Genomic DNA, 25475 nt, shown 5'->3' on the forward strand with positions numbered 1-25475 from the left:
TCACTAATGATGCTAAACAGGACTGAACCCAGTACCAGCCCCTAAGGTACACACTGCTGCCTAGGGGCCTCCCAGTAGACTTCATGCTTTTACAAAACAATGTACTTATTTACATCTTATCTTCAGTGAATATTTCAATCAACAATAGCTTAAAATCACATAATACTGCAAGTCTATGGTCTCATTCCTACATCAACAATGTTGAAAGAAAGGTTCAAGATCTGTCACTTTACAGAGTTACTTTACTAACCCAAAATCTGCAAGTTTTCTGGTTATAAGTTAGGAAAGAGTTTTCAAAAGGCCACAGACATAAATAGGAATTTTGAATCAGCATTAGTGATTATTTAAAACTACATGTTAGCTTGCTATAATAACTGGAAATTTATTTTTAATTTGTTTGTAAAACAATTAAGTTTATACCTAAATTTTCATACCTTGTAACTCAGAATAGACTTGTCTTCCACCTGTTCACTACCCAGATTTTTTCTCTCTCTTAGTGATGTTGCAACCAAAAGAGCATAAAATTAAGATTTTTCTTTTCAAAAAACAAAAGGGTATAAACTATACACCTTGAATGGCAAGTAGAGGTAGTTCCTGGGCAATTCTGATAACTGAAATATTATTTATATTAGGAACATTTTAATTACAAATTCACATTTTCACATAATTTATGTCATAGGAAATAGGAAAAAACTTGCAACACAATACTATATCTTGATTTCATCTTTTGAGATCTTTTTATGAAGAACAATAACAACATTAAGATGGCATATGAGCTTTGCACTTAGAGAGCAATGCTAGTTGTGTTTCAGGCATTCATCTTGCCTTGTAAAGTCTGTTATCAAGTCAGTGACTACAACAGTTTGCTTGCATTTTCAGTTGCAAGCACTGCCATCAAAAAAAGCCTTTCTATGGGGAAAAAAGCTAACAGAAATCAAATACTTAAATAAGCACTTTCATCCACTCTATAACACTATAAAACCAATTTATGCAGCAACATACAGAAGTAGCTAAGTGAGACTGTCTATATGAACTTAAAGGCAAAGAAGATTGGTCAAATCATTTTTGTGTGAGGCAAGTAATTAGATGCTACAAAGCTTTGCTTGTCATAACCACAAAAAGAATGAAAAAGTAGTTACTCAAAGTAACATACATTTACTTATTTTTTAAAAATATATCAATCTGCAAAAACATGACCACACTTTTAAGTCTGAATGGTCTACATCTGTACTTGCATATGCATGATTATTTTACATACATTTGCCAGTTACAACTGTGAAAGGGTTTTAGATACCCTCTAATTCCTGTGCTTCAGACAAGAAACTTAATGGACTGCTGCTGCTGATAGATTCATGTGAACATTCTTGTATTCACTTTAATATCTTCAAAGTTCAGGCAGACAATCAGTAGCAAGAAAGAGCTGCATTAAAAATATATACTTTTTTAGCACGTGTAAATAAATTTTGCTTTTTAATGAAAACGGTTACTGTATGTTCCTTACACTTGATTATTAAGCAAAAGATATTAGTAAAGTTTATCTTCCTGCATCTCCTCAATCAAGAGGCACCTCCCTCAATCCCATTAGTTTCCCAGTTTCCTGCAGTAATCACTCACTCTTATAAATTACCTAGAAAAAAATAATTTTGAATTTATAAAGAAATTCTTAATCTAGGAATATTATGTTTTTAATTTTTAAATTTTCTATGTGGGCCTTTGTTAATGACAGGTAATAGGGACAGTGTGTTTTATACTGTTGATGATAGGAGCAAAAGCTGGGAAACTAATGCGAATTAAAGAGGTGCTTTAATCAAACCCTTTAGCTACAGTCCTCTGTAGCCAACTCTCACATGATTCTCTTTTTGTACTATACAAATCTTTGCATGCTTCATTCATCTTCAGTGATACACTTCACTTCGATAAACAGACTCTTCAGTGTCTTCACTTAGTACTGTTTCTTCTTGTAGTCTCATTCTGCACTCAGGAAAACAATAATGAAGTAAAACCCTAGAAGACAGAATCTACTTTCTGTCTAAATTGAAGAAAAGCTTTGGATAGACAAAAAATGAAAAATATTTCTTACTTTTTTTATCCCTACCACGTACATTTAAGAACTTACTACTCAACCAAACAGTATAGCACATATTCAAGCACTGAACTTACAAAACAAAATGATAATGCCAAGGATAAATGACTTCAGTTACACTTTTACATTCTACTTTTATGTGTTCTTTTCTTTCTTAGAGAGCACACAAAATAAATTCAAACAGCACAACTTTAATCTCTAACAGTTAAGAAATCCAATGGAATAAGTTTGTCATTTTTTTACCGTCTACTTGTTCTTGACTGATACAATACAAAGAAAATCCAACAAAGTGTGACCATTTTAGCTGAACATTTCTAGAATTTTTCTTCTATATCTGTTTCAGCAGTATTCCATATACCCACACTCCCCAGTCAGCTCATTCACTGAACACTACAGAGGAAATACTCCCTAATGTTTCACAGTACGCACAAGAAATTTTTTTTAATAAACTAGCTTGGTAGTATCAAAGCAGTGCATACTTAGGCAAAAGCCATGTTCAGTAAAATACTTGAACATGCTATTCCAAAGCCAAAGCCTAATGCTGGGGCCAAGAAATGAGCTTAGGATTTCTTCAACAGAAGAACAGCATAATACTTTCGGTATCATGCCAGGAGTCGCTGCGCTTTGAACACCAATTAGTTCTAGGAACAACGCCAGAGACTGAGACAGGCAAAGCAAAAGAGCTAACAAACTATTCCTTCTCATTCAGGGATTGAAACATGCAATTTTAAACCTGAATAGGGTGAGGAAAGGATAGAGTTTCCAATGCATCAAACATATACAATGTGGCTCCCTAGAGAGGGAACAGGAGGAATGGACAGGAAGTCATACGGGAGGCCTGTTTTAACAGCCAATGTGCAAACTGGCTATGTTGATCTCAAAAAACCATTTGAGCAAGTAGAACCCTTCTTTTGGTACAGTTACTTTTTGTGCGAGGAAAATTAAAGAGCCATGTCCAGGACACAGTCTTTTCCTTTGGAATTACTACCAGAAGGAAAACAAAACTACAGCTGAGGCTATGTTAATTTTTGTCAAGGCTGTACAGAAGTGCCAGGGACCAAAGCAACAGATCAGCAATGCAAAGCCATCTGCTTCCCTAATCTTCAGATCTACAAGGAAGGACAATCAGCTCATCCTAATATTCAGGTCCTCTCTTTCTGCATCTCTTTTTATGATAGTTTTTAGACAGTTATTGTCACGGGGAAAAAACTGTGTTAGCAATTCCAGAAGCAACGCTGTCATATAAATAGCTAATCAACACCCTGGTAGAGAAGTTTAATATTGCATTCATAACGGCAGAGTTTAGCATTGTGTTTTTTAATTAAAAACAATCCAACACAATTTGACAAAGTCCATAATTTCAGGTCTGCAAGGACAGTGCTGTCTATTTAGGAAGCAAATAATACTTGGTCAAAGGCTATCTTAAATTAATTCAGTGTTAGGAGAAGCAGTAAATTTACTACTGGAAAACAACCAAGAGCTCAGCAATGCATTCATAAGGCTAGCAGTCTTGGACTATGTTAGCTATGCTCTACACAACTGAACAGGCAACAACATAACACATCAAGAGAAATACTATGCCAAAATATTCCTTTCACAGTGTCAGCAATGTAGGGAGACCATCATGCCTAAAAGATGGTTGCTAAGCATGGCACTGCTAGCTGTAGATTTGTCCTTTTTCAAATTTGATAGCTACCTGCGATATTTCAGTCAGCTTTCCAGTGAACTCTTTTTCAAGTTATAGCCTGTGTTTGTTCTTCCCTAAGAGAGAAACCTACAGTTTTCTCACAAGATTTCCAAACTAGAGCACTCCATCTTTGCTGCCCAGATTTATCTACAGCAAACACTGATGGATTTGGTCAATGTTACATAAGCAGTCACTTCTTGGAGCAATAATCAGTCCTGGAGTGTTCAATACTAAACCAGGATTTTTAACATCAACCAAACCTCCACAGAAGGCCCAGAAATTCAAATAGTAAAATAAGGCACTGCACAGACCTCATCAATTATCGTTATTGCCTATTTTTGAGACTTTACAATGGGAAGGTGGGGTTGCAGTTAGCAGACCAGATATCAAGTGAAACTTCTATAATCCTGATCCCTCTCTTGGGACCTCTGCGATGAAGTTTTGACAGCTTGCATCCAAAACTGAACGGCAGCATATAATTTTGCACAACCTAAGAATTTCCAAGGATCCATAATCTTCAATAGCAAAAAAAAAAAAAAAAAGGAACTTTCTGGAGAAGAGACTGTTCTCCTGAAGGATGAACAACAGCACTATTTCTGGTAAACTAAAAGTCTAGTGATGACCAAGAGAATCCAAAACAACAGAAAATTGCTAAGAAGGAAAAAAAAAAAAAAAAATCCATAAACATGGAGTTGCATCTGCTTTGAATAAAATAAAAAGCACACAATAAAAAAAACCCAAATGCAAGTAACTGACTGCAAGGTGTTACATCATTCAAGTCTCTCATTCAAATTGGACTATATCAAAAGTAATCGCATCTTCAAAAATTATATCTTAACGTAGGTACTAAATAACACTACTTATTACAGTTTTATCCCAACTTATGTAGTAAAACTAATCAGATGTCTTAAACAAAGTACTATAAGGTTTGTTATAATGGAACACATCCAACAGAAAACAAGCAAAATTAGTATTTTATTAAAAATTTCTTCCTTGGCTTAGTTCAGATCTAGGTTCCATCAGGCCACGAATAAGGTGTTTTGCCTCCAATCATGACAGAAGAAAAACCAAGCCTGACCACACTTTGACTTTAAAAAGCAATCAAGAAAGTCAGTCTCAATATTTCTTTTCTTTTTTTTTTATTTCTGGGACTTAGGTACTTACATCAACATTCTTTGGAAGAGCTTTGCTAACGAACAGTTTTTCTCACTTATTAGAGGTTGGGGCCTAATGTCACTCTGAGTAATTACAAGTATCTGCTGATTCAAACTCTTTCTGTAGCTTCACTTTTTCTTTCTGTAAAACACGGTGTTTTTCTGGAGGAGAGTAGTTTTTGCATCCAGCTCCATACGTAGCCTGTTTGTTTTGTAACTGAAATTAATCCCAACAGATAACACATATATAACAGTAATATCACAGCCCAGACCCCACAGTCAGTATAAAGAACAACATGGACTTAATGGGAGTCATACTATAAAATATATGCTGAAGATTTGACCCACAACAATGTCTTTTTTTTTCCCTCCACAAAGCATTAAAACCAAGGTTTCTTGGAGCCAGAAACATTTTATTTCATTTAGGCAGGCCTGTTTTGTTATGCATAGTTGCAAGAGATCTATTAATGCTTTTCTCCCCTAGTTTTTTGAGGGTAAAGCCAGCTTTACATCAGTAACTAAGAGCTTCAAGGCAGAACAGAGTGATGGACAAGTAGTCTTATAATTCCTACTATTAAAAAAAAAAAAAAAAAAAATAACAAAACAACCCAAACAACCCCCCTCCAATTCTGGTATAATTTTAGCAAAAGCAATCACTGCTAATAACAGAGGTTGTGTTGATTTTTTCGCCCCTCAACTTCAAGCTCTAGGCACTGCAGCTAACAGCTCAGTACAATTTTTTCAGCTTATTTTTATGCCAAGTGATATTTACTACAGTCTTAATATTTCACCCAAATTTAGCAAGAGGTTATAAATTAATCCCATAAAAACAAATGCTGCATGCTTTTAATTTCCAGAAAATTATTTTCTGTAGTTGTATTCCAAAATGATACATCTTTCTACAAAACCACTAGTGTAAGGATGTTAAAAGTAATTAATTTGACAAAAACTAGAGAAAGTTAAAGCATGTCAATTCTAAAAAGCTAAGTTCATCCAGTTGTTCAAGATGTAATTAACCCTTTGCGTATTTTGTCTACAAAGAAAACTTAATGGTCTTCTTTCTGAAAACACTGTTAAAAATAAGCATCTCCTTACTAGATCACACATCTGAACACAAACACAATTATGAAAACATGACCTATTTCTGAAAAGCAAAAAGTAGAACACATTTTAAATGGGATTACAGCATTAAACTTGGATAGAAAAAGAATAAAGCAGGAGATTGGAAATACTGTTCCCTGGCTAGATAGCATTCTGCAGTAGCAAAAAAAAAATCTGAAAATTGCTTCCCCTCTTTAATCATCTCACAATATTCTGGTTGTTGCTGGGCAGGAAAAATATTATTCTTTTCAATTTACAGATTCATTGCAGTAATCAAATGCGAATATGATGTCCCAGCAGTTCTACAAAAATTAGCTCTGTAATGCCAGATCACTTCTTCAGAAGAAAAAAAAAGAAGAACTGAGAACCTCTGACTTACTACAAAAACTAATGTTCACTTCTATTCATAAGGGATCACTGAACACAGTGCCTTATATACCCATGTAATCTAATCTCATATATAAATTCCACTTTTTTATATTCTTCACCAGAACCACATTTTAAATTGCCCTGCAAAGATCCTTCAGAAAAATGTTAGATCCATCCTACAAATACATCTACTGTTGCTATAATGTGTTCAAAAACTAATAGTAGGAATATATCATGTTACCAAAACCTAAAAGTACTTATATAGTATGCATGTCTAAATATACATGATACAAAAATTCCGATAATATTAGAACTCATATCTCAATATTCTTCTCCAATCCTGTAAATAGCCCTTAAAAATGAACTGGGAGATGGTAAAATATCATGTAACCACTAAACAACATTCTAGTGACTGTCTTCGGTTTTAAAGCAGGAATGGTAAAATGTGGGGAGGGAGAGTATAAAGAGTGAGGGAAGGAGGGAGGTAAAAGGGGGAGAAAGAGGGGAAGAAGAGGGAGAGGAGAGAGACACTCACCCAAACTAAACAAAAGTTTTGTTAAAGTAATGGGCAAGGGTTGTGCTCAAATTCCTTCTCTTTTCCAACCTGCAGCATGTCTAATTGTTGCTACTATGTCCCCTCACAAATCTTCCAGTCTAGGTACTTCAGTGACCTACATTCTCAATTATTACTTCCACTTACTCAGAATTTCACAGTTCTTGAGAAAGAGGCTAGAGACCCATGAATGAAAGCACTCATACTGGTTTCCTAAACTTCAAGGAATTCACTGTTAGCATAATGATCCACTGTAAACCCTTTAGATAACACTGAATTTCCAGGGTTACAGCATCAGCGGACAAGGAGCATCTGATGTCATCTACCTGGACTTGTGCAAGGCATTTGACACTGTCCTGGACTACATCCTTCTTTCTAAACAAGAGAGACATGGGTTTGATAGATGGACCACTCGGTGGATAAGGAGTTGGCTGGATGGCCGCACTCAGAGAGTGGTGGTCAATGGCTCGATGTCCAAGTGGAGACCAGTCACGAGTGGCGTCCCTCAGGGGTCCGTGTTGGGCCTGGCCCTGTTCAGCATCTTTGTCAGCGACATGGACAGTGGGATAGAGTGCACATCAGCAACGATGACACCAAGCTGTGTGGTGCTACCAACATGCTCGAGGGCAGGGATGCCATCCGGAGGGACCTTGACAGGCCGGAGAGGTGGGCCCGTGCCAACCTCATGAAGTTCAACCAGGACAAGTGCAAGGAACTGCACCTGGGTCGTGGCAATCCCAGGCACAAATACAGGCTGGGTGGAGAATGGATCGAGACCAGCCCTGAGGAGAAGGACTTGGGAGTGATGGTGGACAAGAAGCTCAACATGAGCCGGCAATGCACCCTTGCATCCCAGAAGGCCAACCGCATCCTGGGCTGCATCAAGAGGAGCGTGGCCAGCAGGTCGAGGGAGGTGATTCTCCCCTTCTACTCTGCCCTCGTGAGACCCCACCTGGAGTACTGTGTCCAGTTCTGGAGCCCCCAACACAAGAAGGACATGGTCCAGTTGGAGAAGGTCCAGAGGAGGGCCATGAAGATGACCAGAGGGCTGGAGCACCTCTCCTATGAGGACAGGCTGAGAGAGTTGGGGGTGTTCAGCCTGGAGAAGAGGAGGCTCTGGGGAGACCTTACAGGAGTCTTCCAGTACTTCAAAGGGGGCCTACCGGAAAGATGGGGAGAGACTCAGAGACTCTTCAGTAGGGCCTGTTGTGACAGGACAAGGGGTAATGGTTTTAAAATAGAGGGATGTAGACTTAGATTAGATATTAGAAAAAAAAATTTTACACTGAGGGTTGTAGAATACTGGAACAGGTTGCCCAGAGAGGTGGTAGATGCCCCATCCCTGGAAACGTTCAAGGCCAGGCTGAATGAGGCTCTGAGCAACCTGATCTAGTTGGGGATGTCCCTGCTCCTGGCAGGAGGGTTGGACCAGATGACCTTCGAAGGTCCCTTCCAACCCTAACCATTCTATGATTCTATGACTAAATAGTCACATATGATGCAGGTCAACAGAATCTAGGGAACTTCTGCTTTTTATTTGGGGAATGGCAGTGTACTCAATATATGAATCAGCTCTGAGGGCTTTGTGACACACACCTGAGAAACTGTTTCTTGGCTGAATCCTCCACACCACTGAGGGCTGGACTTGATGATCTTAGAGGTCTTTTCCAACCTTAATGATTCTATGATCTGGTGCCTGTATTCATATGCTGGTCTTTCACTCATCATATAATAATCTCTAAGCAGAAGGGAAATCCCTTTTTAGTCATCAGCAGGGGACATCATGTGGAAAGTCACTTAAAGATTAAATGACAATTACCTGCTTCAAAATGGTTGTGATTCAAGACCAGGTTGGAGAGGGCTCTGAGCAACCTGATATAGCTGGAGATGTCCCTGCTCCTTGCAGGGGGGTTGGACTAGATGACCTTTAAAGGTCCCTTCCAATCCTAATTATTCTATGATTGTATGTGCAGTTGTTAAACACCCTCACAGGAACCTTAGTGAAGCTGAAGACAATGAAACATTTGTCTTTAAGTTTTCTCAACTCCAAAGCAAAACAAAGCATCAGATCACTGTGTGTGTTTTCAGTCATTCAGTGCAGAATGCTGAATTCAAATACTTCTGTTGACTTTAGGAATTCTCTCACTCAAACAATTAAAAATAAATATTAAAACCAACTGCCTCTATTTAAATGTTAATTGCAGCTCAGAAAGTATTTTACAGTAACTTCAGTCCAAGAAAGGTTGAAAAATAATTACTTCAAACTAAGGAAGCCTCCTAAAAATCTTGCAAAGTAAATAATGGAACAACTTGTTGCCTCTTGCTCAGCATTCCAATAAAAGAACAAAGGCCAGTATGAAATATAATATCAGCTGCAGTAAACTAATGATTTATTAAATTCTAGCTATTTTACAGATTTCATTTATTTAAAGAGCCTTGAAGATCTGCTTCACTTCAAAGATAAGACATTAATTCAACGACACAATTATCTCCATGAAGTACCTGATCAAAGACTCATTCTTCAGTAGTCTGTTTACCTGCAAAAACATACCGGTTTCCACTCATAACATTCTGCCAAACCAAGATCTGACCCACTCTTTTTAAGGAAATGTATCTAAAAGCATTCTTTGAGAAACTACTTATTCCTCAGATTTTTGTGCTGAAATTTCAAGTGGCAAAATACGTTGCATATATAAACCAAATGTACAAAATTAATTGCTTCAAACTTGGTATACCTGACTTCTCTTTTTGACAAAACGTATTAGCAATGCCCTGTTGAAAAACAATTACATTAAAACTGATCTGCAGCGATGTAGAAACATAATGATTTGACAGCGAATTAATAATGTAAAATTTGCAGAGAAATTACTATGCTTAAAAACTAGTATGAGCCAATTAAAATCTCTAACTATTAACAGGTTTTAATACACTAGAACAAGAGTATATGATACAAAAATTTTGAAGGCCTTAGTAGCTAGCTTTCTATCAATAACTGTCATTTAACATGTTTCTAAAATGTATTAATGATACTATTTATTATACTAACCACAAGAACACAACAGTAAAAATTAAATGCTAAAGTATTTGGATGTTACAGAACAATCCACCCTTTATAAAAACAGTAGGGCAAATCACCTCTATTTCAGTTTAGATTTAGCTTTTTCTAGCATTCTAAAAAAAAAGTTTGACTTGATTAAGAACATTTTAAAAGCAGTAATGCACTGTGATTCATATTTATCAAAATAAATAATTGTGGATATCCTACACCTGCCAAGAATTAACCATGCACGTTTAGGTCCTTCCTCTGATCTAACCTTTCTCAGGTTACAGTTAAAATAACATTGTTCAAGGGAGAGGTTACATACCCATTTCATTTATAGTTGCTCTTGCTTTTGAGACAAAAGAACTAACTTCACTTGAGTGCATTTTTGCTCTCTCTTTAAGGTCAGCACCTGTAAGTGACATTTCACATACATGTTAGCAAGCTGTATACAGTACTGTAAATACATTTTCAAAAGTAAAATACTTCTATATTCAAAAAAAAAAAAAAAAAATCTATCTACTTTGAGACAAGGACAGTCCAAATTGGTCACTTCTTTTTCCACAGATTTCAAGGAAAATATGGAATGTTTAACCAAGGGAAAATAAAGACAAAAAACCCCAAACAAAGAAAAAAATTCAAATTACTCACCACCAGATTTTCACTAAGTATATAAATTCCTAGTGAAATTTATTCTTCTCATAGTAAAATAGTTTACGAACAATAGCATTTATGCTAATATTTAATGTGACATACATTTTTATTTTCCTAACTGTGTCACCAAGTCTGATAAATATGCAGTTTTCATATTGTGCTCTCCTTATTCTTTTATTGGTAGATCATAAAATACAGAGGGGTGCATGTTTTTACATTAATAGACTATATTTATCTAAATAAAAAATTCTACAGTGGACCTAGTACCATTTTTCAACTCACTTTATTGAAATGTAATTTTGAATATGTTACATACCATATTTTTTGTTGTTCAAAAAAAAAAGACAAAATTTGAAATTTTAAATCTATTTCTTCATTAATATATGAAAATAATTCTGCATAAAAAGCACACTCTAACTAGAAATTGTTACAAAAATGTGGTTTTAAAATTCACGGATAAGCAAAACTGACAATCTCAGGAATGTGTAAAGAAAGAGAAACAGACAGTAATAGTAATAATAGCTCAACACAGAGTAGGACAGGAAGTTCATCTTTCTTATAGAGGAAAAATACATGAAAAAGACAAAATCTGCATATACACATTTATTCTCTAAAGAAGTGCAACATGCCCACTGCAACTTAGTGCATATTTTTCCATTTGGTAAAAATTAACCTATAAAGTTAGTCTCTTGGCATATGTCTGAAAAGGCTAAACAAGGTATGTAATGAACAAAAAAAAAAATAGTTTTATGTTTCTCTACCCTGAGAATCAAAATACTATCCATTCAGGAAAATGCATCAGACTCAGATTAACTTACAATTGTAACTCTGAATTTTAAATTAAGCAGTCATAGGCTCCCCCTTTTACCTTTCTGGACTTAACTCATGCTAGACCTTCTTGACCCTCTTCATCAAAAATACTTTTAGATATACCTTCATTGACAGCATTAGCTGAAATTCACAACTCCAGACTAGGTCTGTGAAAATCAGTATATCAACCTGTCAGACTTTTTCTGACAGACATCTAGCTGCTATTTTAAGGTAATATGCCCAATAAAGCAGCTCTACATCTCCTCTTCTACTTCCATCATAGCAAAGCTCCTAATTTCACTAAGACTTTTGTTTTCCTTCTCTGCATGTGTCCTGGTTTTGGCAGGGATGGACTTAATTTTCCTTTCACACTGGCTACGGTGTGTTTTGGATTTCATAAGTGAAGAATGTTGACAAACACCCTGATGACATGAGTTGTTGTTAATGAGACCAAGGACATTGTCTGGCTTTCCAGGTCTCGTTAATATGCAGATGCAGAAAGCTGGGAGAAAGACAGAAGAATAATTTACCCAAATTGGCCAAAGAGAGTATTCCATGCCATAAACGTCATGGTCAGTATGTAAGTGGGGGTTGTCCATGGAGGGGAGGCATCTTCTTCCACCTCTCTCTTGCTTGCTGGCATCGTTCCCTCTACCTTGCTAGCTCGCTTTCACTCCTTTGCTTGCTGCTCAGTTTCATTTCTGCGGTCACTGCTGGGGATGGGCTGTATCGGTCATTCGGACATCAGGCAGTGAGAAATCTTGTACTGTTCATTTTGTATGTTTTAGTATTCTTATATTTCATTATTATTGTAGTTTTCCTTTGCTATTTTAGTAAACTGTCTTTATCTCAACACATGAGTTTTCCTTTCTTCCCAATTTCTCTCACCTATCCCACTGGGGAGGGGGAGCGGGGGAGGAGCGAGAAACTGTGTGGTGACTTGGGCTAAATCACAACAGCTTATCAATATAAAAACAATGAAGCGTCAGTCCTGACTGCATCTGCATGTTTCCTGCTAAACAATGTCAAGTTTAATTTACATTATCAGACACCTCACCAAAAGCTTCCAAACAACCTTCTAGGATATGCCTCAACTGAAGGCACTATGACAGGCCAGTTGAGCAAGCAGTATAAAACAGGAATTACTGTGGTCAAGTCTCCACTACAGCAAAATTGCAATTGCTACCTTAGTAATTCACAATCAATACATACAGAAATCTTGCGAGGAACCTCAAAAGTAAAAAAAAAATTGCATCCATAAATGTGGATAGAAGTCTAAATCACATAAAACTGCAAGCAACTTTCACAAATACATTTGTGTATAGAGTTCTGTACATAAAAGAAGCTTTATAAAACTTGATGACAAAACTTGCTTTGAAAGTTATACCAGCAAGTGTGTAAAAGAAAAAAATATCACTTCTTTGACATCAGTTAATGTCTGTGTTTAGCTTCTACAACTCTGTCCAAATCATTGCCTGTATAAGAACAAGGAGAAACTGTGTTTTACGCTTATGAGAAATAAAGTAAGAAATAACTAACCTTCCTGTTCTTCCAGTATTGGAGGTGGGAAATAAGGAAGTGACAGATCAAAATCAAATGGACTCAAAGCCACTATCACGACTGACGGAGAATCTTCCAACAACCTCAACTGTCTTTTCCTACCATAGAGTTGCTTGAGGGAGGCAGATAACAGACAGATCAAGGAGCACCCACTGTGGTGCTTCCCTGGGAAGGGGAGAAGAAGGTGGCTTTCAGCTGCAGGTTACTGGCATCGCTCTTTTTTTCTTCCCTTTTGGATCTGTGGGGATAAGTCAACTGTATCTGCTCTCCGTTCCCTACACTGCCTTCCACAGGAGGATCCCTGAGCACTTTAAGAGCAAACTAATGAATCCAGGGATTGCATCACTTTGGTGAAATGTAATGTTTTACACGCATGAAAACAATAGGCCCTGAGAGCAGAAGGCATATGAACAAGAAAACTGTACGGCTGTGCAATTTGACTCAAAACTTCCACACAGTGAACTCCTACTCATTGGGCTTGGGAGTTGACCTTTCCCATGCAGACCAAAACAAAGAAAATGGAGTACTTCTGCCTGTTCTGTGTCAATCATAACTAAGCTGCCAGTCCCATGTAGCAGCGGACCTACATTTTCCTTTAATTTGTACTTGGTACTTACATACCTACAGGAGTTTTTCTTGTTACTCTTGAAACTTTTAGCTAGTTTGAGCTCCAGCTGAGTTTCTTCCATCCTAAACGTATCCCTGTATACTCGAGCAGTATTTCTGTATTACTCTCTGGGAGTCTGTCTCATTTTTCAAGAGTAAGACAAACAAATAACTCCTCCAAAATATATATAATGGATACTTGAGAGATTAAAAGACAGGAAGCAAGATTTTTTTTTTAAGAATAAAAAGGAATATTATAACACACAAAATGAACTTTAAATGTACAGAATATTCTCCAGTGTATTATTAACTATTTTCAAGATTTTATATTCAAATTGACTCTATCAATACTTATAACTCAGTTACTAATTCAGAACATTAAGAAATGAAACATCATTTCATCAAGAATAATGGTTTTTACTTGAGAGGTACGAGATACGAAAGCTAAGGATAAAGAGAAAGGGAAAAATATTACTGAAATACCTACTAAACAAAGAACTGCTAGCAATTTGCTTCTGAGGATCAGGTTCTTTTATGAGTACTAGTGAAAAGAAAGATCTTACTCAAAAAGTAGCACATCTTACTCTGCCTTTTCTGTTATCTGAGATTTCATATTTTAAACTTTAAATGAAACAAATACATGTAACAGGTAAAATTTAAATTAAAATATTTCCTCAATAATTAGTCTCTAAGAGAACAATGTACTGTTGGCAAAATATGGCTTTGCATAACCCTTTTTTTTGTCTTGTTATTCCTTAAGGATAGACAGAAATCCAAGGTTTGCATTAACTTTGCCTATGCTGTAGAATACCTCAAACCTTTTCAATGAGGAAGGAATCCCATGATACTTAGTCTCCACAGTTTTATGCAAACTTTCGTATCTTCTCATACTTAAAATTTTCCTTGACATTTATTTTTTAATTTGAAATTAAACAGATAGAGAGTCGTAGAATAATTAGGGTTGGAAGGCATCTTCAAAGGTCATCTAGTCCAACTCCCCTTCAAGAAGTAGGAACATCTTTAACTGGATCAGGTACTTTGCCTCTTTTACATAGCAATTATGACTTGGATCTCTACATTTTAGTGCATTTCATTGCACGATTTAAAAAAAAAAAAAAAAATCAGACTTTAGTGATTTAAACAAATTAGACAGGAAACAAAAACCACAATTATAAAGAAGTCAATAACATATAACAAAATATTAAGCAAGTGCCAAAAATCTTCTCATATAAAAGGGAATGGAGAACTCCTAAAATTACATGTAAGTATTCAGAATTCAATTTTTCAGATGCACAAAATTCTTAGCAAGTAAGCACACTATAAAAATCCAGAATTATTTGAAATGAATGTAAGTTAAGGGTACATATGCTCATGATCATTAGGAACGCATTTTAACACATAATGTATAAGGAACAAGAAAAGTAAAACCAGTACATTGCCATATGACCCAGTCTTAAGAGGGAATTAATATACCTAAAAGCTGTCTCTGATGCCCGAAAGAGCTATAAAGAGTCACTGCCTAAAAACACAGACCTTGGTGCTTTGCCTACTTAACTGAGTTCTCTCTCAGTCTTTGGTACTGTTACACAAACACATTAAGAAGGTTATGATACATTTTTCCCAATTGTCTCTTAAATAACATTTTGTCTAAGAAACTAGTTCACAACATACAGTTACCACAAGGTTTTTAAAGCAGGAGACTTCAGATTTCTTAACTTAAGAGTAAGAACCTACTTTCTCTAGTAATCATTTGCCTACTGACAGTAACCATGAATCCTGTTGCACACCAGTACAGACACAAATTTATGCACACATTAACTGAATCAAATACAAAGGAAAAATGCACTAACACTTAACTTTGATAAAAACCAAGGTGTATTCTACATTTCAAAATAAAATTAAGAAGGATGTTGGCTGCATTCATTTACGTCAATGGAAAATCAGTTTTGCATGAGGAATATTATGTGCATTTCCTACATAAGAAAGTATTGAATTAATAAAATTATTTATTTCTATGCAAGCCTTTATATTCCTGAACTTCTCAAAACGTGGGTATATGATTTTCAAGTAAAAAATTATTTAAAGATTCTTTCATATGAAATTTGCTGTCATAATTTAATAGAATGATCTGGATACCTGCAATATCTGCGCTTCTTGCACATATCACCCTGCGCCACAGAAAAGTTCCTGAGAATCATCAAACTGCGAAAAACAAACAAAATGTCTGCAACTCCTGGTCCAGAGAGCAAGTCAGCTTCATCGGGGGTTTGGCTCAAGTGCCTCTATGCTAACGCACATAGCATGAGAAAGAAACAGGAAGAGCTAGACACGTCCGACATCTGTTGTAGAGACAACACAGCAGGACACAGGCAAGCCAGGAGGTTTCTGGAATGCATGGATGACAACTTCCTTCTGCAAATGATAGGAGAGCAATCAAGGAGGGGTCCTATACTGGAGCTAGTTCGCACCAACAGGGAGGGGCTGATGGGGGACGTGGAACTCAAGGACAGCCTTGGCTGCAGTGACCATGAGATGGTGGAGTTCCGGATCTCTGGGCAGTGAGGAGGCTGCGCAGCAAGCTCTCTGCCCTGGACTTCAGCAGGGCAGACTTTGGCCTCTTCAGGGATCTGATGGGTAAAATGCCATGGGATAGAGCACTGGAGAGAAGAGGGGTCCAGGAAAGTTGGTTGATACTCAAGGAGCACCTCCTCCAAGCTCAGAATGATGCATCCCAAAGAAGAGCAATTCGGGCAAAAAAAACCACGAGGCCTGAGTGGATGAACAAGGAGCTCTTGGACCAACTGAAAATTAAGAAAGAAGCCTACAGAGGGTGGAAGCAAGAACAGGCAGCCTGGGAGGATTACAGAGATCTGAGTGGCCAGGGATCAGGCTAAAGGCCTGACAGAATTGAATCTGGCCAGGGACATCAAGGGCAACAACAAAAGCTTCTATAGGTACGTCAGGGACAAAAGGAAGTCCAGGGAGAATGTAGGCCCTCTCAGGACATGGAGAAGGCTGAGGTGCTTAATGACTTTTTTGCCTCAGTCTTCACAGATAAGGGCTCTAGCCACATCACCCAAATTGCAGAAGACAAAAGTAGGGACTGGGAGAATGAAGAAATACCCACTGTAGCAGAAGAGCAGGTTTGAGACCATCCAGAAACAGGAAGGTGCACAAGTCCATGAGACCCAAAAAGATGCATCAGTAGGTCCTGGAGAACTGGCGGATGAAGTTGCCAGGCAACTGTCCATTATATCTGAGAAGGTGTGGCAGTCTAGTGATGTTCCCAATGACTGGAAAAGAGGGAACATAACCCCCATTTTTAAAAAGGGAAATAAAGAAGACCCAGGGAACTACAGGACTGTCAGTCTCACATCTGTGCCTGGCAAGGTCATGGAGCAGACTCTCCTGGAAACCATGCTAAGGCACATGCAGAGCAAGGAGGTGGTTGGTGACAGCCAAAACAGCTTCACAAAGGGCAGATCATGCCTGAACAATTTGGTGGCCTTCTATGATGGGGTGACAGCATCAGTGGACAAGGGACAAGCAACTGACATCATCTACCTGGACTTGTGCAAGGCATTTGACACTGTCCCACACTACATCCTTCTCTCTAAACTAGAGAGACATGGGTTTGACGGATGGACCACTTGGTGGATAAGGAATTGGTTGGATGGCTGAACTCGGAGAGCGGTGGTCAGCGATGTCCAAGTGGAGACCAGTGACGAGTGGCATACCTCAGGTGTCAGTGTTGGGCCTGACCCCGTTTAACATCTTTGTTGGCGCTTACACGGGCAGTGGGACAGAGTGCACCCTCAGCAAGTTCAGCGACAACACCAAGCTGTGTGGTGCTGTCAACACGCTCGAGGGGAGGGATGCCCGCCAGAGGGACCTTGACAAGCCAACCTCATGAAGCTGAACCAGGCCAAGTGCAAGGACCTGCACATGGGTTGGGGCAGTATCAGGCACAAATACAGGCTGGGTGGAGAATGGGTTGACAGCAGCCCTGAGGAGGAGGACTTGGGTGTCCTAGTGGATGAGAAGCTTGACATGAGCCAATAACGTGTGCTTGCATCCCAGAAAGCCAACCACATCCTGGGCTGCATCAAGAGGAGCGTGGCCAGCACATCAAGGGAGGTGATTTTGCCCCTCTGCTCCACTCTCATGAGACCCCACCTGGAATACTGCATCCAGTTCTGGAGCCCCCAACATAAGAAGGACATGGACCAGTTGGAGAGGGTCCAGAGGAGGGCCATGAAGATGATAAGAGCCTGTCCTCATCCTCTTGTATGAGGACAGGCTGGGAGAGTTGGGGCTGTTCAGTCTGGAGAAGAGAAGGCTCTGGGGAGACCTCGTTGCACTCTTCCAATACCTAAAGGGGGCCTACAGGAAAGATGCGGAAAAATTCTTGAGTAGGTCCTGTTGTGACAGGACAAAGGGTAATGGTTTTAAAATAGAGGGAGGTAGATCCACGTTAGACACTAGGAAAAAATTTTTGACAATGAGGGTGGTGGAACACTGGAACAGGTTGCCTGGAGAAGTGGTGGATGCCCCATCGCCAGAACCACTCAAGGCCAGGTTGGATGGAGCTCTGAGCAACCTGATCTAGTTGGAGATGTCCCTGCATCCTGCAGGGGGGTTGGACTAGATGACCTTTGAAGGTCCCTTCTAACCCTAAGTATTCTATGATTCTATGATATGAGCCTTTGGCAGGATGCCAGTCCCGAGAAGTCCCTCTGGTAAGAGGGCAGTTTTGCAGCTCCACTGCTGTAGGTTATTTCATATCCTGCAATAATTTACACCTAGAGCAGTATATTTAAAGCACTAGCTGCTAAATCAGTTCCCAGAAATGGAGTATTTCACAAAGTAAAACTTTTGGGAGGGACATTTACCTTTCTTCTTCTTCTTCTTCTTCTTCTGAATTTTTGAATCCCAAGTCTTTCCTAAAGGCCAAGGTGCTAATTCAGATAGGTTTCCTCGTTAAAAGGAGGAATCCTGAATATAAATGACCCTAATTTTATACATGAAAGTTCTACAATCCCTTGCCAATGCGTATGCAAATTCAGATCAGATACAGATTAAAGTCAGATGACTCTCTTTCCATCCTGTCTGTCCAGCTCTAAAGTTAAAAGCACTCAACAATATTCCTCCTGTTAACTTTTTTTATCACAAAAAGAAAGAGGCACCTTATACCTCAAATGCTTTCCTGAACTCATCGTCACTTGCAGAAGGGGGGAAAAAAAAAATATAATTGTAAGGATCCTAATCTCACCTCTTAAAAACAAAGTCAATTTTTCGCCCAACCATCAAGCAGCTTTCTTTGTGACACTTCCACCATCCCACCAGTGCCTCAGTCACTCCCTAGTTCCTAGTATCCTATTAAGTAGCCAAAACATTCTGTAACTATCACAACAGGGCTTCCTACAGTTTCCTCCATGGCACCTGAAAGAGAGCAGTACTGGTGGAAACGTACAAGACGAGGAGAGTTACCTGTCTCTTAACAGTAAGTTAAGACAATATTAACTTTGATTCTGTGCTAAGCCTCAGTTCTAGTAACCTCTGTCAGGCTACAAATCAGAATCAGCAGAAGACAGGCATGGAGGTCACACGATCCCTGACTCTCAGATAGATAATAGAATCAGTGGAGAAAATCCAGGGGGAGAAGACAGTGGTGGCAGCAGTGGAGGTCACCTAGTAAATGGCTAGGATCCAGAAATACAGACTTGTAGAGCGATCAACTCATGACAAACCTCTTTGTCCCAATCTTCAAATAATTCCTCACACAACAGCCCAACTACTTAAACATGGCAAGACCATAAGTTTACACCTCACATCACAGTAATGACAAATACCAGCATTTAATAAAAAGCAATGTATGTTACAGTTATTATTCAATACAAAGCTTTTTTTTAACAACAACAAAAAAAAAAAGTAAAGCTATACCACTTGTACTTCTATGTTATTTCCATAATAAGCATCACAGAAGTACTTCTTTAATCCAGTCATTCTGGTAGTCTCAACACCCAACTTCCTCAAACTGCTTTCCATTTTCAAATTAAACCTTCACTAAGGGAACTTCTACATCATGCCTAAAACACAATGTGCACTTACTTTCCGGTAATGAAACATAACTGTATTTTTATACTGAATAACATAGTTTAAATTAGATAACCATAAAAGTTGCATTTTTTACCCCACTATTTATTTCCAAACTAATGGTGGAATCATGAACTGCGATTTCTATTTATTCTACACCTTCCATAAGAAAATCCTCTGAAGAGATCAGCAGCAGAGTTCTTGTTTTTTTTTAAAGAAAGAATTAAAAGTAATTTACGCCATAGACTAAGAATATATGGATATTTTAACACCACTACTACTGAAAAAATAGCATTAATGTAGCATCGCATTTCATTTGTATCAATTGCAATAGCTTTGCAGTGAGTCAGCTAATATCTAATCTCTATAATGACAAGTGACACACTGTTCTGTAACTTCTGATTAATAAGCAGGCATTCCTAAAACTTACTGTTGGTGAGATTCTTTATCTTTCTTCTTCAACCTTAACTACATAGTGATATTCAGACTGAACATTCTTAGTTAATAGTACTAAGCCTTTCAACTCAAAGAAATGAACATACTCAAAATTTCAAGCAACCTGCTGTTTGTACCACTTTAATTTCTAGTAAATCAAGTAATCAGAAAAAAAAAGACATCTTTCATTGCATTATTACAGATGACTGACTCAAATCTTTTGCATATATCATATATCTGACCACTGCACGAATGCTTTTTTATGTTAAAAGGAATTGATACTGCTAGGCTTATCTATTTTGATTAGTAATAATTACAAAAATAGTTTACTAACAGCACACTCAGTTTTATGAGCTGTCAATAGAAAAGGGGGAAGTGTGTTACATGGTAAAAAAGAGAAAGTCAGAATCTCTTCTAAAGAAGTCTTGAAGTTAGTGTTCAAGCAAAAATCATATTAATGAAAGGAGGAGTTCTTCCTGAGAAAAACCACAATTTAAACTGTTTTATCACCAGAATGCAGATGAGGGCATAGGTGAAAGCCCTCTTCTTCTTTTTCATTACCCTCCATGTTACTCCTTGATTTGAAAGGCATCACCCAGGATTTCTTTAGCAGCTTCCCCGCCCACACACTAATGATCAGTAGTAGTCCTATTTGTATATTAGCTGGAAACTTCCAGCAGGTCAAGGTTCAATGGCACTGGACTCTGTGCAGCTATGCAGCAAGTGAATCTTGCAGCGGAACATTTAAAGAAGCAGGAAAATTATACATGTAGAATATGAAAATAAATATACCTTGTGAATAATATCTGTAAAAATAATCACAACTTGCTGCCTCCCAATTACAAGACGATCATTCTCTGCATACAGCAAACTGCAAACTTGAGGAAAGATTTGAAGTAATGGCCTTAGAAAAATTAGATGAGCTGACTACGGAGTTTGACCAGGAACCTTTTCAAGCTACAGCAGGTGAGAAAAACAAAGACTTTTGTATGAAAACTCAGATAGGAGAAGAAAACACTTCAAGGTTAAAGATATGGAGCTCAGCTTTGGCCACTTTAAGCTCATTCAAAAAAGCCTGAATCTCAAACTTAAAAAAAAAAAAAAAAAAAAAAAGAAAAAAGGCATTGAAATGGCTGGTATTTCTGCACAAACCTCTCTGGCTCATCTCAATACTGAGCCAGCACTCAAGGCCAAAGTCATGCCATTCCATGCAGTACTGTGCAAAAGTAAGGACTAGTAAGCATTTGAGCCATGAGCAGGAACATCTCTTAATTATGCTTTATTCACACAGAAGTCAGACAGGAAAACAGCAGCTGCAATTCTGTTTTTCATAAGCACCAAGTTACGCAGGTCAAAAGCAGTGGTTTCCCTTATTGCCAGTGTCCCCAAAGGCTTCAAAATTAGTCAGAAAAATAAATGAAAATGCTTGCATATAGCAGAATTTCCCATCCATTGAATATATTTTCAGCACTGATGTTGTAAACTCAATTCTATTTTCTAACAACTTGTTACTTTAAAATACTTCAGATATATTTGATCTCTTCTGTTTTTAAAAGACCATCCAATAGGCTTGTCAGTAAATTACTTCACAGAAAGAAAGTAAAGGAAAGGAGATCCAACACCGAATACTACCTGCCATCTGTAAGGGCTTAAGAAATTATACAGATTGGTAGTATTTGAGCCCACAGCTCAGTCACTAAAAACTGTGTCCATCCACATGCAGTCAGTAAGTTCCAGCTAGTGACAGGAACTCCACAAAGAAAAGTTAAAATATCAACAAGAGACTATTTTAGACCTAAATTTCTTATATCCTACAAAACTCTGCTGTTGACATTGAGTTGGAAAATATTGAGGGACATTGCAGACAACTACATATCTGCAGCTTTTTATCATTAAATAGCTTTCTGAGGACTATATTTTGCCTAAAACAGGCAGGATCTGACTAAGTGTCACACCATTCCTCTTTCTTGTCTTTTAAACTTCTTCTGGTGTAAGACAATAAGAGAATTTCCTGATCTTTATAAACAAAAGCACATATATATTTCTATTTATTAAAATACACATATGGGATCAGCACTTCTACAGGAAAAAAAAGAAAAAAACTTTACAAAGAGAAAATGATCTAAAGAGAAATTTCAGAATTTCTTAATTTTTGTATTACCTATATTACTTTTACAAAGGAAAACATTTGGAAAGGTACACAACAAATGTTCACTGACAGCACATAAAAACCGAACTACATACAAGAGTCATACCATTTTCACTATGGCCAAGTCTCCACCTTTTCCTACATCACTGCATTAACATATTATAACCGTGAATATATAAACAACTCTAAGCTACATTTATGTGGATTCAGTCATTTTGTTCTCCAATAGCTTTCAAGAGCTGCACATTCAATCCAGATGCTGACAAAAAAAAAAAAAAAAATCTTTTACTGCGGCAAACCTACAATACAGGTGTCCTTAAAGGACACCAGTGTAAGCAGCAGGCAAAGACAAGAGAAGAGTAAAGAAAAAAAATTAATTATTGGAAGTTTTCCTTCATATATGTGGGAATTAGAACACATATACACAGTTGCATTGTATGTTATTCTATGTCATTTATAGAAGGAAGCAGATATGAAACTAACTGTTATAAATTGTCTTAAGATGATAATGCTACAGAAATGTCTAAATACCTCTGCTACATGATCATTTTATTCTTTTCAAAAGCAAGTCGAAAATAATTCTTTACCATGCAATAATTATTTTTGCCATGTGTTGCACACATGTGTTCTATTTCCAGCACACATTACCACCAAGCACATGAGAACAGATTATTTTTGCCAGCAGGTTTTCTCAGCTAAGGATACAAATGGCAAAGTAGGCTCAGTTCCCTCACCAATAAAGAAACCAGGTGCCACAGGCACTTAGTACACCAGGGTAAAGGAGTAGTTAGCTCATACAGTGCACTGTGACAAGCTGCCTCAGAGAACTGTGAAGAAACCAGTAGCCTTTCTTCACAAATCAAAACATCAAATACTCACAGATGTGACACAAGTATTTCAAATGGAGGTGACTACTCAATTTGTCTTAATACTTATGGAAGAGACCTAGACCTTAGACACTACAGTGGAAAGTCAAATGTTCAGAGGTACATAACAGCAGTTTACAAAAAAATTAAGTTCCTCATCTAAGCACAAATACATTTACTAGTGGTGTCCTGAGTAGCAGAGCTCTAGGCAAAAGTTATCTGTACCAATTTAGTATTAAACAGGGCTAACAAATAACCTGTATCTTTCTGTTAAAGTGATCTTCACTTGCTTTTAGCCACTTTAAAACCATACAGTTTTTAATCATTTTATATGGACCATCGATAAGTTAGTGTAACTTCTGACAAAAAAATGGATCCATATGCACACTCTGAAACTGTAGCAAAAGCTCTAGCCAACATTTGAAACTAAGCTTGCAGCTTTCAAGAAGATGTAGGATTTGAAGATGAAGAGTGAAAATTATATGAAATAAGATAACCACTCTCCATCATAATCATGTTAAAATGGGTCTAGTATCACGTTGGAGTCAATCAAATTGCTCAACACCCCTACTTACCTGTTATCATCACCAAACCATAACTCAATATTACTAAAAGACAGAACTCTGTCTAATAAAGTCCTCTGTGTTTTCTGTGCAATAAATACAATTCCATTTCAAAATATGCAAAGCTGTCTTGGAAATCTAAAATCTATTTATTATAGAAGTGTACAAGCAGCTTGGAAAGACAGATGTAGTTCCTGAATGGTCTCAATGTAGGTAAGGATACTAACCCAGCTTTTAGGAGATCTGAAAAAAAAAAAAAGAAATGAAATGTCTTCACTCTTATATACAGAGAACTTCTTCTCCATCTCAAGATTTGAAATTAACAACTTAAAGGAAAAGCACATTGCTGATGCAGGCCTATAAAGAAAGACAGTCAAACAACATTTTTTAATTTAGGAACTTATCTCAAAGTGGTAATCTAATATCTAATCCTCGAAGGAGCTGCAATTCCAGACTCCAGTAAAAAACTGCATCTGTCCACAGGTAGAGCAGTGAGAATAACAATCCCTATAAGGCACCTCTCAAAGTTCATGCAAACTGCCAACCACAAAGGGCTGGAAGTACAGAAAGAATCTTTCTCCAAAATCTGTGTTTCTACCTGAACAGCACTGAAGATACTTTTGCATTAAAAATAACCGAAGAGCACCACCCTAAATACTGAGTTCCTAGTTAGAGTTCACCAAAAAAATAGAATGAGAAAAAGAACAACCCTCTAGAGCTGCAACACCTGTTGGAACAGGCTTAAAGTGACTTCAAGCATCCCAATAGCAAAGTTAAAAGGAGTATGGCAGCATTATAGCAATGTTGGTAATCATTACTATACAGGACATTTTTAGACCTATCTCAGCTAATGACTCAAGATTTCATCACTGTTGTCATACAAAACAAAACTATAGTTTTGTACTGGTTTTGACTCAGGCTGGCAGGTAAGCCCCCACCAGCTGGATGTACAAGAGAAGTGAAATGTCAAAAGTAAGTATGAAAAAAACCCCACCTCCTGGGTTGAGATAAAGACAGTTTAGTAAGTACCGGGGTAGGGGAAGAAAACAAATGATGCAAAAGCAGTCACTCACGACCAGCAGACCAATGCCTCACTGAGTAAGGTCTACTTTGGAAAAACTACTCCCTAGTTTTACTGCTGAGCTGGACTTCATATGTTATGGTATATTCCCTTGCTAAATTCAAGTCAGCTGTGCCAGTTGTGTCCGCTCCCAGCCTCTTGCCCACCCTCAGCTGACTCACTGGCAGAGTGAGCACAGGTGGCCTTGATGCTGTACAAGCACTGTTCAGTAACAGATAAAAACACTTGTGTCTTATCAATACTGTTTTGGTCACCAATCTAAAATATAGCACCATAAGGGCTGCTATAAAGAAAACTAACTCCATCCCAGCGATGCTCAATACAATTTTTCAAGATAAGACCACTAGTACTCAAAGCATTTGTTAGCACATAGGTCAACCACAGGTGGAACAACTCAAATACTTCAAAATACTTACAGAGAGCTACAGAAAGCTGATAACATACAAGGATATCCAAGGACCCACCCAACTGCCCTGTGACTTCCAAGAGTCTAAAGATACCAGTGAAGACTGCATAGATATTCCTGTAGCTTTAGATATTAAACCAACAGTTACCTAGCTCTAACACACCTGCAGCCATCTACACAGGCTATAGCTTGCTTAAAGATGACAAATTACAACATACTAAGGATCTTCCTGAACCTGAGAATCTCAAGCATACCAAGAAGA

At 37.7% G+C, this 25475-nt stretch overlaps 1 protein-coding gene across 5 annotated transcripts in view; it reads right to left on the minus strand.

Annotated features, from left to right (window-relative positions):
- Positions 1–25475, minus strand: part of AUH (AU RNA binding methylglutaconyl-CoA hydratase) — a 122224-nt gene that overhangs the window by 75791 nt on the left and 20958 nt on the right. For 4 of the 5 annotated variants that reach the window (XR_015261508.1, XM_086771514.1, XM_086771515.1 and 1 more), the window contains one exon: positions 10313–10399. The exons of the other annotated variant lie outside the window; for it this stretch is intronic. Coding sequence is in view for 3 of the 4 variants with exons in the window: in XM_086771514.1 (XP_086627640.1) it covers positions 10313–10399 (87 nt within the window). In the remaining variant the exon portion in view is untranslated. The remainder of the gene's footprint in view (positions 1–10312; positions 10400–25475) is intronic. 5 annotated transcript variants of the gene reach the window in all.

The sequence above is a fragment of the Chlamydotis macqueenii genome, chromosome Z (genome assembly GCF_036417535.1).
Source record: "Chlamydotis macqueenii isolate bChlMac1 chromosome Z, bChlMac1.mat, whole genome shotgun sequence".
Lineage (NCBI taxonomy): Eukaryota > Metazoa > Chordata > Aves > Otidiformes > Otididae > Chlamydotis > Chlamydotis macqueenii.